The 18,385-nt window shown below is 49.1% G+C and overlaps 1 protein-coding gene across 1 annotated transcript in view; it reads right to left on the bottom strand.

Moving 5' to 3' along the window:
- Nucleotides 1-18,385, bottom strand: part of PLXNA2 (plexin A2) — a 221,715-nt gene that overhangs the window by 22,802 nt on the left and 180,528 nt on the right. Inside the window, exons 13-19 of the mRNA XM_030813073.1 lie at nt 15,620-15,771; nt 9,349-9,466; nt 7,261-7,397; nt 6,188-6,355; nt 5,941-6,034; nt 810-1,049; nt 4-147 (exon numbers count right to left, since the gene is read on the bottom strand). Coding sequence (XP_030668933.1) covers nt 4-147; nt 810-1,049; nt 5,941-6,034; nt 6,188-6,355; nt 7,261-7,397; nt 9,349-9,466; nt 15,620-15,771 — 1,053 coding nt within the window. The remainder of the gene's footprint in view (nt 1-3; nt 148-809; nt 1,050-5,940; nt 6,035-6,187; nt 6,356-7,260; nt 7,398-9,348; nt 9,467-15,619; nt 15,772-18,385) is intronic.

The raw sequence follows: 18,385 nt of genomic DNA, 5'->3' as shown, positions 1-18,385 counted from the left end.
CACCATGACCTTGTGCTGCCCAGTGAGGTTGGGAGGCTCGCAGAGAAGCTGGGTCTCAGATACGGTGACAGCGCAAGGGGTCTCTCCGATGAGCACAGTGTAGTTGAGTTTGGCCCCTCCAGAGGCAGGAGGGCAGAGGTTTTTGCCCTGTAGAGAATAGCGGTCTTTATAGGCATAATTGACACATGCATGCACAAGTTAATTGCCTACTTAAAAAGAGATTAAGGAGAGGGGGAAGGGCAGCAGTGCAAAAACCAGGAAATGACTCCTTGGCAAGTTTTTCTGGAGGGGACTTCTAACAACCATGATCTAGAGAGAAAGAGAGAAAACAGAGGCAGGAGAGAATGCAAATGAAGAAGAGAGTGGGAAAAATGCAGGGGAGACAAAACACTAAACAGGAGAAAATTTGGGGGAGGACGCATGGGATCATGAAAGTAGCGGGGTAACAAATCACTTGGATGGACAGTGCCAGGGACTGTGACCTCTTGAAATGTGTGTGTGGGTTCCTGTGGCCACAGAGTGGACAGAAAAGGAAACAGTTACTCCCAACTCACTGCAGTACCTCTGGTTCCCAAAGCTCACAAGAACAAACAGAAATATTCTAAAGTATTTCTTGAGAAGCCTGGGCGCAAGCTATATCGTTTGATGGGTCAATATCTATCCATGAGCTCCTTCTGTAGGAAGGAGACAGCTTTGCAAGTTCAATTGCATAAAAAGGAGCCAGAAAGAAAGAAAGTCAGGCCAGGAGCGCGGGGCGCCCTCTGGCATTGCTGCCCCTGGTGGCACTCCACTCTGGCGGGCACTCCTACCTTCAGAATGATAGGCGATCCTGGCTTTTGATCCAAGACTCCAGTAGGGCTGAGCAGTTCAAAGGTCGGGTTGGGGTAGTAGATAAACTTGGTGTCGTTGTAAATTAGCAAGGATTGGACATTGTTAAAGACAAATCCAAATTCATCTGGCCGTTCCACAGTGTCCAGGCCAGGGCGGTAGTCCGTGGTCAGAGAGGGTGCCAGGCAGGTGAGGGTGGTTGTGTTCACAACTTTACACACCTAAGAGATCCAGAGCGCAGCATTCACACATGGAGCGCCTGGCACAGAGCCCAGGGGCCCACAGCCGCTCTCCCACCCTCTCCCTGCTTTTCTGCCTCGTCACTGGGTTTACTTGCTTGTCTCCATTCCATGGGAAAGCCCTCCAGGAAAGGGCAGTGAAATTTTGGGGGAGTGGGGGGCATTTTAGCTTCTTCATTAATTCATTCACCAACGCTATTTGGGCATCTAGTTTCTAGTTTGTGCTGGCACTGTGCTAGGAGGTGGGGCTATAGAGTGAAATAGTCACAGTCTGGAGGGGAGACAAAGAAGCATTACAGTCTAGCCCTGGAAGAAGGCCTGGGGCATGGGGGGTGCACGGCACTGTTGGATGCATGCAGGGATGTGAAAAATAAATGCCTTGGTAGGGAAGCACCAGCTACTCTAGGAGTGTCTGTGTGTGTGCATGAGTGTGTGTGTGTGTGTGTGTATGTGTGTGTGCGCATGCATGCACACATGTGGGTGTGCATGGCCTGAGGCAGGGTAGGAGTGACTCATGGAAGTTTTGCCATGGAAGAAATGAATGAAATTTAATCTGAAGAATGAGTAGGACTTACCTAGATAAGGAGAGGGAAGGGGAAGGGAAGAAGTTCCAAGCAGAGGGAACAGCACCAAAAGGCCTGGGGACAAGGGAGCATGGGATGTTTGAGAAAAAAGTAGGACAGAACAGTATAGTGTGTGTGTGTGTGTGTGTGTGTGTGTAGAGTGTGGAGCAGGAAGTGGTACGAGATGAGCACTTTGCCCAGTATGTAGTAGGTGTTCAGTTAATGTTGATTGAATACTGATGAAAAATAGGATTCTGCAACTCTCTAAATGTTTTTTGTGTTTTGAGATGGAGTCTTGCTCTGTTGCCCAGGCTGGAGTGCAGTGGCGTGATCTTGGCTCACTGCAGCCTCTGCCTCCCGGGTTCCAGCGATTCTCCTGCCTCAGCTTCCTGGGTAGTTGGGATTACAGGCACGTGCCACCAAGGCTAGCTAATTTTTGTATTTTTAGTAGAGACAGGGTTTCACCATGTTTGCCAGGCTGGTCCTGAACTCCTAACCTCAAGTGATCTGCCTGCTTCGGCCTCCCAAAGTGCTAGGATTACAGGCCTGAGCCACTGGGCCCAGCCCTCTTTAAATGTTTTATGCAGGACCTCTCTCTCTTCTCTCACCAAGTGTCCCCTAACCCTGCACTGGGACAGAAGCTTAGTTTTGACACAGAGTTCATGATATCTTTTTTCTCTTGGAGGACTCTGGTGCCAACTAAAATCCTGGCTGGGCTGGTGCAGTCCCTCCTTAGCATGAGCTGTGCCATTCTGTCCTGTGGAGGTTTAGTTCTGGGGCTGCCCAAGACAGCAGCCAGACTGCAGAAACCACTAAAGGGCCCACGTGGGGCTTGGGAAGAAAAACTCAGACACCTACTCCCTCTCTGCCTGGCTCCCACCCAGCACAGCTCAGTTTCAGCTTTGGGAGCAGTGGGGTCCCAGCAACAGCCAGGGCATCTCTGAGAACTCAGACTGCTCAAGTACACACTGTCCTGGCAGGTCCACACATGTTGTGCGTCTGGCCAACATACACACGCATGAGCTTCATGTTCAGAAAACAAGACTGTGTGTGAAATTGCAAAAAAAGCTGACACTTGCATAGAGATTATGTCAGAGCTTCAAGTCCCAGTCTTAACCCTTTCTTTCCAGAGGGAATTTAAGAGTTTAAACAAAACGGCTCACTGCGGCCTTTATGCTGTAGTGGGAGTGAGTACACGTTCCTGCCCTTTTTGTGGTGCAATTCAGCAGCCCCTTATGAACCTAATGCCCCTTTCATGTTCCAGCAGGGTACAATGAGGCATGGGGAGGTTGAGGGGTGTGGCGAAATGGGTACAGCTGAGCCAGGGGGTCCCAATTCCTGGGTTCTGCAAGAAGACACCGAGCCTTGGTGAGCCTCGCCCCAACATCTTCCTCTCTGCTGGTCCCAGTCTAGCTTCCCTAGACCAGGCTCCTCTATGAATAAGCAAATCACTCCCAAGCAAGAGGCCTCTGGACGCTTCCTGCCCCATGCTGCATCGGCACTTTGTTTGCCAAACGTTCCTCTGGGTTTGGCAGCTTCACTCTGGCCCTCCTAGCTATCCACTGGGGCAGCTTCAAAACCCAAAGGCGATGGGTAGGCCCAGGTGTGCTGAGGGTGAGATGGGGCCCAACCAGGCAGGGCTTCAGGGGCAAAGTGCCTCTCTCCTACCATTCCTGAAAGCGGAAGCACAGGACAGGGGTTCTGAGCCTCCTATTCTGGAGCCAGTTGATGGAAAGCTACACTCCTGCATCCTTCCCCCTGGGTCTGCCAGCATGTAGATACCAGGCAGGTCACCACTGAAACTGAGGGCCCCCAGCTCCCCAGAGGGCAGAACTGCTTCTTAAGTCCTTGGAACATTGAGATCATGGTGCATGGGGCTGGAGGAAGCGCTGAGAACATTCCTGCCCAGGACTGTAAATGAGTCCTGGTGAGGGGGCAGGGGGCTTGGGACCTGAGTCTTTGGCCACAGGTGTCAGGTGTGGGGAAGGGGAGGGGCTTCCCAGCCCAGGCTTCTCTTCAATGGCTTCCTGAGGACTAAGGCTGAAGCCTTTGGAGGTCACGTACTCACTCTCCAAAATTTTCTCTGGACTGTATTAATTATGTCTTTTATTTTCTGTATGCCGATGTTTTGACATCTGGGGCCTTGCTGATTGGGTAGGGAATGTCCCTCCTAGGGCAAAATTCTGGAGACAGCAAATAACTTGCCTGTGAGCATGCCTTTCATATGCACAAACCAATCCAGACCCCACAGCTCAACTGCCCCTTTCCACACTATCCTCATGCCCTAATCATTCTGGGACCAGGCACCAAACATCTAGGGACAGCCCTGGGCCCCAGAGCCTGCTAAAATGACTCAAACTAGCTGATCCTAAACTTGCTTACCCTGCTGTGCCTGTTCCTTCCTGCAGAAACCACATAAAGACTCTTGCCACGGCTTCTCCCTCCACCTCCGGGCAGACCAACCCTGGTGCTTCCCCGTCACCCCTGGGGCATGGGCTTCCCTCCTCTCTTGGGATTTGATCTATGAGTAGAACAAGTTATACTCTGGCCTTGCCATACCTGAATAACAATAAAACCTATATTTTAAAACATGTACCTAATTTGCTTGCTTTTTTTGTTTTTTTTTTAATCCTTCCTGGGTGTGAACTTACCATTCTTGTTCCCATACCTCACCCTAGACCCTGGAGTTACCTGTGAGTTTCTGGGGACCCTGAGCTTCACTCTGGGAATGGTGTGGGGGCCTAGGCTCTTTTACCCATGGATCAAGTTCTACACCTGGCAGAAGGAGGCATGTGCTCACCTAGCCCAAAAAGGAGTGACCGTGGTGGATACTGAAGCTGTGGTACAAGTGCTCTCACATCTCCAGCAGGATGGTAATGTCAAGCCCACCAGCATTTCATGTGGCCTAGTTACGAAGAGTCTGGATGTTTGGGATCCACCTTGGTCCTTCCATCAGTCACCTTTATGATTGGGGGCAAGTCATTTAACCTTTCTGGCCTTAGTTTCCTCTGCTACACAATGAAGGGGTTGCATCAGATGGTCCCTGAGACCTTTCCATATCTAACCTTCTAACACTCTGTCATTTTACGTATCTCTGTGTTTCTTATGGAAGCCTGAAGTACCCTGGAAATGTGCCAGGGGTAAGAGGGGAGACATAACACCATCTTCTCCATCTCCATCTTAGCCTAGTCAAGCCCCTGAAAGTCAAAGCAGTAATAATAGTAATTTCTATGAAAAATAATGGCCATAGTAGCATCTGCTGTAATATAATTATGAATACAATCATGTTTCAAAAAATATTGGCTGAAAGAGTGAGATGGAGCCTAGAAAAATGATAAAAAGTTTACAACATATCAGACATTCTATCCCCATGATACAGACAACTTTTTAAAAATTATAAAAATCACATGGCGGTGCATGGAAGACTAATATAAAATGTCCAAACTTATCATCTTAGCAACCAGGGTGGAGTTATCTGATGCAGTGACTAGCATTTATCAACTGCCAACCTCATGCCAGCCACTGGCTGGCAGGTTACGAAGTTGGGGCAGGTCTGCTTGTCACCATTCATAGCTGAGGGGTGGAGGATCCGGAGGTTAAATGACTTGACCATGCTTGTACAGCTAATAGATGGCAGAACCCTGCTTCCTCTCCGGACATGTCTGAATCTGGAGCCAGAATTTCTCCAACCACTTCCAATATGGGTTTTCATTGGACCTCAAAGTCAACCTGTCATAAAACAGGAGTCCTTTTGTGCTGTATCATAAACTCAGAAGCCAGTACTTTGATACACTCACTATATCACCTTCTGACAAGAAATTGTACTGTCATTATAATATAAAAATCATTGTAGGGCTGAATATGGCGGCCCACGCTTATAATCCCAGCACTTTGGGAGGCCAAGGTGGGAGGATCACTTGAGCCCAGGAGTTTGAGACCAGCCTGGGCAAAAGAGAGAGACCTCATCTCTAAAATAATAATAATAATAAACTAGCCAAGCATGCGCCTGTTGTCCTAGCTACTCAGGAGGTTGAGGCAGGAGGATCTCTTGAGCCTGGGAGGTCAAGGCTGCAGTGAGCTGTGGTCGCACCACTGCACTCCAGCCTAGGTGACAGAGTGAGGCCACGTCTTAAAAAAAAACAAATGTAAGGTTCAGGTATTTGGACCATGATTCCAGCCTCGGAGTCTTAAGCCAGTTTTCCTCTCCAGTATTCAGAGGCTCCAGGGCCTAACCCAGAGCTCTTCCCATTGCAAAACATCAACACAGAGCTGTATTTACCAAAGGCTGGGGTGGACCAACAGTTACTCACATTGACAGATTCTTTGCCGTTGAATTTGACTCGGATCCTTGGCTCCTGAATGACATCCAGGTTGAAGCCTGTGATGGTCAGGGGTGTGTGGCCACTGAAAACAGGCAGAGGCTCGGTTAGGTAAAAAACTCCCTCAAATCCGGCATGGTGAACCTCCACCTTAGGGATCCCTCTCATGAGCCAGACTTGGGCTGCAGGGATCATGCTGGGTGGCTTCCAGGTGCATCCCTCCCACCTTCTGCCTCACCTGGCAATGCTCCACTCTGGCTCGATGCGCTGGACCCGAGGGTCATCTATGTACTCAAACTGCAGGTTGTTATCCACACGGGCTCGGTCGACACTCACAGAAACAGGGACTGGGCCAAGGCCATTGGATGATGGGGGTGAGACACACACGATCTCACTCATTGACCTCCTGACAGGGAGACAGCAGAAGGGTTGAGAAGAAAGGCATGGGAAACAAGAGGTGCCCACCGGCTTGACAAGGGGCTTTCCTTGGTCTGCGGGTAAGGCCACAGAAGTGTTCTCTCATCCTTTTATATTCTACAACGATGGAACACATCCCGCATCAGTATAGATCAGTGCCCCAGTGGATTAGGGAGGTAGCAAATTGGAGAAGGGGGTTAGAAATGAGGGGCAGGGATAGGGTTTCATGGGCTTTGGGGGAACTCCTTTTTTCTGGATTTTTCTAGAATGTAACTATTTAGCCAGTGCTTAGAATCTGGTCAGGCAGTCAACAAATATTCACTGAGCACCTACTGTACATAGCAGTGAATGCACAGTCCTTGCCCTTGTGGAATTTATGGTCTAAGAAGGAGATTATCAAGTAGATGATCCTGGGCAAACTGGGTTCTCATCCATGGATTCTTTCCAAATTCTCTACATCTTTAGGGCTAGGGGAGTGCTGGCAAATGGTAGGTGTTCAATTTTTTATGTACAGAGGATTCCCTAAGCACAAGTCTGTGTTTTCTAAGAACTGAGGCTATGCAATCTCCATGTTTCTCAAGTCACCATAGTGAGGACTTAATGAATGCTTGATCCTAGTGGTGACTGGGGAGCTCCTAGGAGCCTCCTTCATCTGGTGTTCTCATGGCCCTCACTTCTCATTACTTTCACAAGTATCCAGCCCCTTTGATATATGGGATATAAACTGACAAGTGGCATATATTTCTCACAGTGACTGGTATGGTATTTGGGTCTAGGTGTAGCAAATAACATGCAGGTGATGGGGCAGGTCTATGAATGAACATGCACAGTAACATGTGAACAGCACATGTCCCAGATATGCAGTCTTCTGGTGGGCCTTCAAGTTTATCTCACCCGTAGAACTCGCAGGTCTGGTTGCCCAGGTAGACTGCCACGCTGCTCCCAGCCCCAAGGTAATGGCCGGTAATGGTCACCATAGTGCCTCCTGACTCGGGACCTCGGATTGGGTTGAGTGACAGCACAGAAGGGTTCTTTGGAAAGAAGCAGAGAAATGACTACAGCTTAGGTTTTGTGCAAAAGGATGGACCATGGTTAGATCTAAGGATGGGAGAGATTGTTTTCATTCTGGGCGCGGTGGTACTTGTCTTGTCCTTTTCAATCCTAAATGCTCTCTCTGCATACCCCAGAGGTGAGACCCTTTCTAAGAATCATCTCTGGGCATGTCCGGGAAGGCAGAAGAGTCACGTGGGGAGAAATTAATTAACTCCCCAGAGTCTCATGCTCATAACAATGAAGGGAAAGCAGAGGTGACACTGACTAATCTATCAATTAGTTTACAAATTGAGAACAATTTGAAAATGCTTCTCTATCTAGAGCCTGTACTGATTTTTTGGGCACAAAATCGATAGGGCTGAATAAAGCATCCCTGCCTGGGTTGGGCCACGGAGAGGCTAAAGTCCTCCATTAATGGCCCATGCACATGCCCTTCTGTCCTTCCCTAAGCATAAGAAGGGCACAGCAGCGTACCTGGTGCAAAGAGCTATCAGTAAATGTTAGGATGGCTTCTCAGACCCTCATCAGGAGGATGGCGCATCACTGGCTGGGGCTTTCTACTAAGCTCACTAAGTAGTAAAATTCAACCTGAAGCTTAAAAGAAATGCTTAGCCTAAAATGCATCAAGCTGCTGACCTAAATCAGAAAAGAATTGCTTCTGCCTGGAGGGCAGTGGAGTGGAGTGAATTGGAAAATGCATTTAACTGAGCAACTATACAGGCATGAATTCTAGTTTGTATCAGCCATTCATGTGCTGTGCGTCCTGAGGCAAGTTTTGAGATCATTCTTTACTCCTCTGTCAAGTGAGGAGGGTGGGCTAGGTTATCTCTAAAGCCCCTCTCAGCTCTGACTTGCTCCAGATTGTCAGAGTACTGACATTCTCCCCAGCTAGTTCTCCTGTGTTGGCTTCTCACACAAATGCCCACTGCCCCTGCCCTGGGTAAGAGATGGAGTAGGTTGGCTGCAGATAGGGCAAGGTACTCTCCAATCTGAGAGAGGAGAGTATAAGAAAAAGGTGGAGATGCCAAGATAAGAAGGCAGAGCCTAGAAAACCTGAAACAAGCAGTAAAACGCTTTACAGAGAATAGAATTTTGTGCTCTGAAGATTTTTTAAAACTCTCAGCAAGGCTGGTTTGACCCCGTCGGCTAGTGTTAATGCCTTTTAATGAAATACTCGATGTAGCAATGTAGGTGTCAGAAAAGAGACTTCGGGGCCGAAGAAGCCAAGTTATTGATTCAGTATGGATATAGCCCTGGGTGGCTCCAGGGCCCCAGAAGAGAGTTATTGATTCAGTATGAATAGAGCACAATTACAGAAAGAAAGTCTTTGCAATTTGACTACCTGTTGCCTGGGCATAAAGAGATGTTTTCAGGTGTGACTGTGTGAATGTGTGCGTGTAACTATAGTAGCATACAGAGTGACTCTGGTGGTCCTGTGCACAGATACGCATCCCTGCCAGATTTCAGTGACTCTTCTAAACTCCCACTTAAAATATCCTTGGCAGAAAACAAAGCATGTGGATAAATATAGACTTATTTAATTAGGTCCCTCAGGCTATGCATCCTCATTAGGCTAGAATTAGACTTAAGATATTACACTGGTGGGACAAGAGGCAGTTCCTCCCTGCCTCCAGTCTAGGATCCACTTTCTAAGAAAGGCTGGATTTTGCCTTATTTAGAACTCTGACCTGTGGCCCTCTGGGACTCCCAAGACTCCACAGCTTTGTTTATCACATGCCCATCTCATCCTGGAAAGACAGGCTCTCAAAACAGCAAGACCAGAAGTTGCCTTATCTGGAGGGTCCTTTTCTCCTCCTTGGTCTGCAAGAAGCCTGGTGGTGGAGGGGAGTGGGGGCTTCCTGGGAGGAGTCTGGAGCATGTGTGTGCCCTCCCTGGGCACCTGCACCTGGCCCTGGACCCAGTACTCACCACGAAAGTGTACTGCTGATGGGACTTGGTCATGAACTCTGGCTTACACTCGCCAATGCACAGGCGTACTGGCCCAGAGGTGGTTCCCACGAGGGCATGGCCCATCTCACAGACAATCCTGGGGAGAAAGCAAACCTTCTGGTGAGGGACTGGGCAAGGGCTGGCATTGCTGCCCACTTGCTCTCCCAGTCATGGCAAATGACTCATCACAGTCTTGCAATAATGGCAGACCAAGACTCAGCTTGGTCATCCATCTTGCTGTGTGACCTTGGGTACAGTGCTTTCACTCTCTGGGCTTTGGTCTCATCTGCACAGTGCAAAGGTTGAACCGGATAATCTCTAAAGCCCTGTGTGCCTCTGATATGCTCTGCTGCCTAATTCTGTGGCCAACTGTGTGGTTCCCCATGCCTAGCGCAGGGCCTAGCATTGGGTAGGGACCCAGAATTTGTAGAATAAAGGGAATGTCTAACAGAGAGATCTAGGGGCAGCAATCTAGCTGACGCTCTCTCCTATGTAACAAGCTGACATTGCTACACTCCCTAAAGGAGTGGGTGAGGGTGTGTTTGCCAAGCCGATTCAATTGTGGTTTGCTTCCTGTAGTGAGTTTTAAAAAGGGGAGAAATAATCTGGTGAGATAGCGAGAGCTCAAAGAAGGAGCTCCCTGCAGAATGGGAGGGGCGGAGTCCTGCGGCAGTAGGCAAAGGGGTGGAAGCTGGACGAGTTCATTAGGCCAGCAGGTGACACTGGCCTCTCACTTCATCAAGGGTTGAGCACACCTGGTGGGAGGGGCAGTGACACGGCCCTGAGCGAAAGTCACGTATCACACTAATGGGAGAGCTGGAAGGAAGAAGTGTGCAGCGCTCTCTCTCGAGCAGCCCAGATCAATACCCCTAGTGATGACTTCCCTGGCGCCTGAGAACAGTTACACAAGCACATTTAGATACTGGTTGCCTTAGCCACGGTACCCTTCTAGAAAGGGTGGGCAGCTGAGGATGGGGAGAGATGAAGGCATCAGGGACTTGGGGAAACTCTTGCCTGGAATGGTCGGGCCTGGGCTGGGTGGGAGAGGGCCCTGACAGCTCAGCAAAAAAGAGCTTGGGAATGGAGGGAAGGATTTTTCTTTTCCTCCCAACATCATTTTGGAGGTTCAGAGCAGTCTGGTGCTCCTGGTAGATTTGCTTAGTGGGGAGTCAGAAAAACAGACCCCATCTCCACTGATCCCCAGCATTTTCCTGGCACGGTGGGGAAGATCCGTGTTTAACCGAGCGATGCTTATCTCAACAGCTTCTCTAGGAAGGAAGGTAACTAAACAGAGATTTCATTTTGATGTAATAAAACTTGCATTAAACAAATACGCTGCATGCTCACACACACGGCACGCCACTGATCTCCATCTCCTTCAGAACAGTTAATCCCAAATAACTACTTTCACTCCTGGCGAATATTTACTTAACATGCAATAACTGTCTTATTATGTTTTAGCATATTAGATTCAACAAGAAAGTACTGAATGCATATGGAAGAATAGTCTCTCTTCCCTTTCTCTATGAATCAATCAATTAATTATGAACCCGAGTAAACATGATAGTGATGATCAATTAATATTTTAAATGTAACTGTCTCCTGAAACCCCATTAGGGGAGCATTCGAGAAGCTCAATTTAAGGTACCGTGTGGTTATCTTCATGCTGCTACCTGCATGTGGTTAACGACTCTCCCATCCTGTTTCCTGGGCCCTGGCAACCTGCTGCTGTTTCAGGTCCCTGACATCCTGCAAACGATGCCCACCATGCTCAAGGAGCTCCAGAGGAGAATCAACTGGCTATTATGGGCAGTGTTGGGGAAGAGGAGGGAAGAGAACAGGAGGGAGTAGGTAAGTTTCTCTCCCTCTCTTCTAATTAGGGTTTGCTTGTTACTCAGCCATCACCGTCGGACACTCTGCTGGAGTGACCTTAGAGAAGAAAAGGAGGAAGAAATCATCACAGGCTTGAAGTTAAGGAACAAGGAAATAAGAGAACATGTGAAGGTCATGGGCAGCATGGAAATGTTCTTCCCTGGGCCCTGGGTCTGTGTAGGAAAGGAGAAAGCCTGGAACAGCCCTGGTCAGCTGCCCCTGTGTGGAGCCAATGATGGGCCAGGGCCTCTTGGCACACTGTCTCTTCTAGGACATTTTCCTGCTTGGGGCTCATGTTTCAAAAGAAAAGCAGCATCTTCAAGCACCTAGGAGAAGAGTGATGACTGAGAGATGGATGGCACCCAAGTGTCCAAGGAAGGGCACCTGTAGTTGGAAAGGCAGGATGCAGGGGTCCAGGGGCTGCGCTGGGGAGGAATCAGAGCTGGCCATAGGTCCCTTTCCTCGGGCATCAGCCGAGCCCCCTTCTCAGCTGTGGAATGAGTGGGCAGAGGGCTGTGGTCAGCAGTGGGTTGTAGAAAAGGGTCCGGGCAGGAAGATCTAAGAACTGGAGAGTCCTAAGAAAATCAGGCAGCATTGCAGACAAACTCTAATCACCTCAACTCTTCTTCCCTTTCATTCCTGGGACCGAGTGCCTGCAGGCAAGGGTGGAAAGGGCTTGAAAATATTTGTTGCAGGCATTTGTTCTTTGAGTTCAGGAAGATAGGGAGTTAAAGGAAGAAGCTAGGGCAGCTGCAGGGAGTGGAAAGGGTTATATTGAGGAAGGAGTATTATGCCAAAGCAAATTCTAGACCTTAATAATAAGAAGAACTACAGTTTACTGATTCTGCCAGGCACTCTACAAGACAGGATCTCATGCCATCCTCAGGTTCTGCTACAGAGCGGGTCTTATCTCCATTGTATAGACAATGAAACTAAGGCTCAGAGATGCTAAGTGACTTATCTATGGCCAGAATTCTGGTAAGTGGCAGAGCCCTGATTCAAATCCAGGTCAGCTTGACTCCAGAGCTCACACTTCTGACCACTCCCCTCTACTGCCAATAGATTTAATGGGATGCTCTGTATGTCTTTCAAGGAAAGGACAGTATGGATATGGCAGCAATGGTAGAGGTGAGGTTGTTGGCAGGGGTGGTGAGAAAGGCTGAGCTGGGTTCCTCAGGTTCTGAGAACTAACCACTTGTACCCTCTACCTTCTTGGTTGTAGACAACCATAGGCAGTGGTGTGCGCACCACCACCTCCTTCAAGCCTTGCAAGTCAGCAGGTTTGGTTGATTTCTTGTGGTTTGATTTCTTGAGGCCTCTTGTCTTCCCTGTCTCCTCCCTGTGTCCCTGGTGGCTCTGGGGTCCCTATGTATTGTGAGGAGACAATAGCTGGAGATGCCTAGATTCTGTCCTTATAAAATGGGAAGCTGGACCAAACAGCTGTCCAGCTTTGACATCTGAAGACCTGACTCCTCCTGGTAGCAGGGGGCTTCCGGAGGCACCTTAGTGCCACAGATAATCTTTACAATGGGAGCTGCAGATTCCATGGGGCATACCATTTACTGGTTTGGACATCTAAAGGACCACCAAAGCAAATGTAGAAATCATCTATTCCTAAATACCTATTTTCCAGATGAGATGTTTGAGAAGCAGGGAGCAAAGTGACTTGCTCAAAGTCACCTGGTTCATCCACAGCTGAGCTAAGGCTTGAGCACCAGTCTCCTGGAACTCAACCCGGTATCCTTGCCCCACACTACACCACCTCCCATAGACTTGCATAAATGGTGCCTCGCTCCCTGGGGCAGCAGCACACACACATCTCACATCCATCTCTCAGTGGCTGAGTTCACAGGTACAGCAGATGAGAGGGAAGCTGCCTGAGGATCTAAGTGGAATCTGCTCCATGTGGAGCCCCCTGTCCCAGGAGGGCCTGAGCTGCAGCCTCAAGCTGCATCCCATGGTCCAGGAAACTTCCTGTGACTGAATCATCCAGCCCTCCACAGACCTGTGGGGTGCTGATTGCAGGACTAAGCGGGGCCCTTTAACCAACATTAACCTAATTGCTGAGTGATAGATGGCGCGGCACAAGCATATGGTGAATCATTACTGTGCCGGCGAATCCTGCCCGCGCCTGGGACTCTGCACCGGGCCCTTTTAGCCAAATTCATCTCTCACAGACATCTGTAATGATTGTGCCTGCTGCTCACTGCCCGGAATGGAGGCTTTAATGATGTTAGCAAACTCTGAAACCTCGGGAGTGGTAACGAGCCTGGCACGGCTGGAGACCAGGGCTGCATCCAGCGAGGCATGGGGTGTGCTCTCTGTCTTCTGCCTACCCCATACCTGAGGTGGTGGTTTTCTGGGACGACCACCAGCCTCTGCAGGAATGCATGGGGATCGTTCCCCTCCCCAGGCTCCTTTCATAGCCTCACTTGCAGCTTCTCTCGACACTTTCTTCCCCATGGCCCTGGATGAGGGGTGACTACGGTACATTTCATTTCATAAATAGAACAGAAATTCCTTATATTTGGGCAGCACATTAGGCTAATGAAGGTCACAGAGATTGAACAGCTTGCTAAGGTCATGGGGCTTGTCAGTAGAGGAGGCAGGTCTAAAACATGGTTTCATTCCAAACCTCATGTGATTCTGAGGGCCAGTTGCCCAGGAATTTGCACTTCTCAGCTAAAAGCCTTACCTCCCACCCTCACCCTGTACCCTAGCCCTTTCCTTTGGATTCCTGTGGCATCTCACCAAGTTGGATACAGGTCTGTGTCCAGGGGCCCAAGGGAGGTCCTTGAGGTTGAGGTGGATTTGGGGTTGTGTAACTGAGCACTTTGCCCAGTTTGGCAGGGTGCGGGGCTCTGTAAAGACAGTCTGCCAGGAGGACCTCTGTGGGTGCCCTGGCTCCTGCCACAACAGCTTTCACCTCTTTTTTGGCTCAGAAGCACTAGTTGTTTCCTTTCCCTTTTTCCATCTTCCTCATCTCTTTTCTATAGGCCCAGCCAGCCTTTCCTCCAGGACTCATTCCTTGCAGGAATAAGCCTGTCATTGAAGTATCAGACCTGAAGGATCTGAGAGATCAGGCCAGCTCTTTCTTCTCCCCTGCTGTGGCTGGCAGGCATCACACAGCCCTCAGAGTCTGGGAATTGACCCCTTTGGACTCTGACCCTTCTCTGGGCCTTGCGAGAATCACGACCTCTAAGCTTCAGAGCTACACACTGATTCGTGGAATTTCAGACTGCTCCCCTCCAGGAGTCGTGCCCCATCGCTGTTATGGAAGGGAAGTAGCCCTGCATTAGGGGTCAGGAGACTTAAGGTCTAATTCTGCCTCAGCCACTTATGCCCTGAATGAACTGGGGAAAGTCATTTCACTTCTCATGAGTCCTTTGCTCTCTCCTGCTTTGCAGAATGACAATAACAATATTTACCTCTCAGAGTCCTTACCAATTAAAAATGAGATAGTGGATGAGAAAGTGCTCTGTTAACTGTAAAGTGCTGATAGAAGATAAAGCGATGTCATTTTTATGGTTGCCACTAAAGGCTGGCTCTGGTGGGGGGGATCAGAGGAAACAACCTGACCTGGCAGAGGGTTGAGGATAAGGGAAGGAAGTCCCTGCCCCAAAGTCATGCTCTTGCTCAGGCTCCCAGTACCCCCTACAGAGCTGTGTTCACAGTGGAATCAGAATGGCTTGACCCAACTTCCCTGATAAATCATGCGGAATGATTTGGCTGCTCCCCCACTTTCTCCTTTGGAGGGGTAGCCTCCCTTTTTCCATCCTCCCACCCCCAGCTTCGTGCCCACCTCCTGCCCACCAACTCCTCAGCGGCTGCCACTGCCAAATGAACACCCCAAATTGGAACATATGTCACTCCTGGAGCCCCGTTTGCCTGTCCGCCACTACATGACTATTTTCTAATTTCCAGCTGACATTTCCCTTAGTGAAATAAATGAATTTGCTCCGGCGGAGGCCCTGCTCGGATTAAGCTGCTGTCAGAGCCCCATGCACCAAACAAATCGTTGCCTGCAGCACACCGTGCAGGATGCATTCCAATGGGGGCTGGCAGGGGAAGGGCTGGGGGAGACCTAGGAGAAAATGCTCAGTCACACTGGCGGGCAGGCAAAGACTGAATGAGGGATGGTCAGGGCCAGAGCCCTGATGCCAGAAGAGTCAGAGAACAGGGAATCAAACAGGATGAGACCCCCTGAGGGTGAAGGTGAGGGAGGAGGGGGCCCTGGGGAGGCTTCTGGGGCAGGTCCATGGGAAGAGAATGTAATGGGAGATGAATCATGGAAAAGGCCCAGGGAAGGGAGAGGGGAGAATCTCCAGTCTCCACTCTGAAGCTCCCATGGGAAAAGTGCCGGCCAGGGCAGACTCACTGCTCAGCGATGATGTATTCCCCTGGGAGGGGCGTGCAGGGCACCCCAGCCACCTGCACATGGTGGGCGATCTCGGAGAAGTCCAGACCCAGGTTCACGCCATGGATGGTCACTCGCGTCCCTCCTTCCGGCGGTCCAGACACCGTCAAAATCTGCAGGAGGGAAATGGGATTAGCAATTTGGGTTGGTCACAGGAACAGAAACAGCAGCATGCTTTCCCCCCTCCCCCAGGGAGGTTTAAGAACCCATGGACGCCAGGAATTCTGGTGAGTGAGTGTGTTTTTTCCACTTTTTAGCTTATCTTGGATCTTGACATCATGTTCTGTTTTACACTACTTCCTCGGTTCTTTAAGTCAGTCATTCATTCATCTACTTATTTAAAAAATTATCAGAAAGAATACTAGACTAAAGGCAGAAAACCATGGTTTGAGACATGTCTCGAATTCACTAGTTGCCTGATTATGATCAGTCACATAATCTCTCTGAACTTCGGTTTTCTTAGTTGTGAAGGGGGTACAATCATTTCTGCCAACCTCGAATGGAGCTTGGAAACACCAAATAGAAGGTGTGCTCGAGAGCACTTTGGAAACCAGAGGGCTCTGTAATTGTGACAGTGTTATTATTGCCCCTGCTGTGTGCTACAGCCTGTTGGGGGTACAATGATGAATACGACCGGAAATTTGCCCTCAAGAAACTTAGAGTCAAGGAGGATGAGATAAAGGCAGTTCATGAATACCACTGATTAGGGGTATACACGGATAAGACAGATACAGAGGGAAAGCAGTGGGTGTGTGGGGAGTAGAGACTAGGTGTGGCTGCAGGGGAGATGATCAAAGATGGAAAAGTGCATTTGACACTGTTCTGCAAAAAACATCCTATGACACATGCTAGGACCAAGAAGAAATAACTTTAGGATTTCCCAAATCTTTGCTGGCTTCCTGTTGGCAAGGATTGCTTATTTATTCATTCCTTAATTCAGCCCCCAAACACTGGAAACAGAATAGCAGAATCCGGGTGTCTCAAGATGTAATAAAGTTCTATCTGGGAACAGATCAGGCTCTTGGAAAAATGTAGCTCTTTGGGATCCAACAGATCCCAGTGAGAAGTTCACACTTTGTGGCCAATAGTTATCTGAAGTAGGAAAAATAATTCGAAGTGTACTCGATCCTAGATAGCAGAGGAACATAGAATTTCATAACTGGAAGGGATCTGAGAGTATCTTATTCTAAGATCCTTACTTTTTACAGCAAGATGAATGAGACCCAGAGAAGTCAGGGATATATCCAAAGCTTTGAACAACTTGTATACACAGTTGTAAAAAGGTCCAGCATTCTTTTTACTACACCATAGGGAGGGCAGGATGGAAGAAGGAAGGAGCAAAAAAAAAGGGGACTTGATGAAGATCGAGGGTCCTCTAGAATCTCCCAAAAGAGGATACCTGGGCAGAGCCACAGCTTCTCTGTTTTTGGACACTTCTGGACAGTCTCCCTCTTGACCCTGCATGTGCTGGTGGAGTGTCTGATGGGGTGGCAGGGTCAGCGTACCCTCGGGTGGAGATGATGGGTGAGTACAGGTGAGCATGCTATAGAGAGATCTGGAGACCCTTCTTATCTCCTGGCTTCTCGGCAGGTGCACTGCTCCCTTCCTGTGATGTGGGTACCATGAATTGTGCTGCCAATTCAGCCACCAACCACCAAGTGATAGTGAGCAGAGAAAAGATGCCTCCTTCCCTCACTGCCTGGCTGATATGCTGTTCAGACTCCCGGTCTCTCGGTAAGCTGGCTGCAGAGCTGGGACTTGAACCCAGACCTCCTGCCAGTCTATCCTCCTCCGTAGGCCAAAGATGGTGCTGCGTCCTTCCCGCTGTCCCATCCAGGCCCTGAATGCTCTTATCTGGAGGCTCATTTTACCCAAGTCACCTTGTCTATGGCTCTGACTCCCTTGTCTGAAAATAAAATATCCCCCTTATGAATAAAAATAAACAGCACACATGAAATGAATCAAGGGAGATATAGTCAAGGGGGCTCAGAGGTGTCTCTGTATGCTGGGGGTGAGGGTGGGAGAAGGAAGGACAACTTGGAGAGGAAGGAGCTGGCATGAGGAACTGACAGCCACTATAGTTCATCTGTCCCTGCACTCTAAAAATATCCAACAATAATCCATCCTGGCTGTTCCAGTCTCCCCTGGCACAGTTTCCTCAGGGACCTGGGACTCCTGGGCTCTGGGAAAAGAACACTTGTTAATGAGAAACGGAAAGGGCTGCTTCCTTACCTGCTGCAGGAGAGCATCAGTAGGAGACAATTTGCTTTTAGTTCCTGGTTCTCTTTTAATCCACTTGGAATGAGCTTCACCAGCCCCTCCATCCCCTCCCCTAGCCATCTGGATGGCATGAACCCACCTACCCAAAGGAACTGACAAAACAGAGGTGATTGGTTCTCTCTCCTTCCCCTACTTTTATTTCTTAAAAAACATTCTTTTGCTCGCTGCAGTTAATTATAACCTTTCAGAAAAACTGTGAAATGAAATCTTTCTGGAAAGCCTAAAAATATTTCTGTCTTGCAGGTAGCATGTGGGGACTGCACTGTGGATCCTCAGCCGCACTGGCAGGTTCCACGGGGCAGCTTCTTCCTGCTGGTAAGTCACTGTAGTGTTTCCCTTCCAACATTCAAGGATCAGTGGCAGACACATGGTCGTGGGCACTGGGGTGCTGTAGGGTCTATTTCTTAGCACAGAGCTGCTCAGAAGCATAATTCAGTTTATATTGTT

Source organism: Nomascus leucogenys, chromosome 5 (genome assembly GCF_006542625.1).
Source record: "Nomascus leucogenys isolate Asia chromosome 5, Asia_NLE_v1, whole genome shotgun sequence".
Taxonomy (NCBI): domain Eukaryota; kingdom Metazoa; phylum Chordata; class Mammalia; order Primates; family Hylobatidae; genus Nomascus; species Nomascus leucogenys.
Note: the sequence above shows the minus strand (reverse complement) of the source record. Positions and strands in the feature narration are given on the sequence as shown.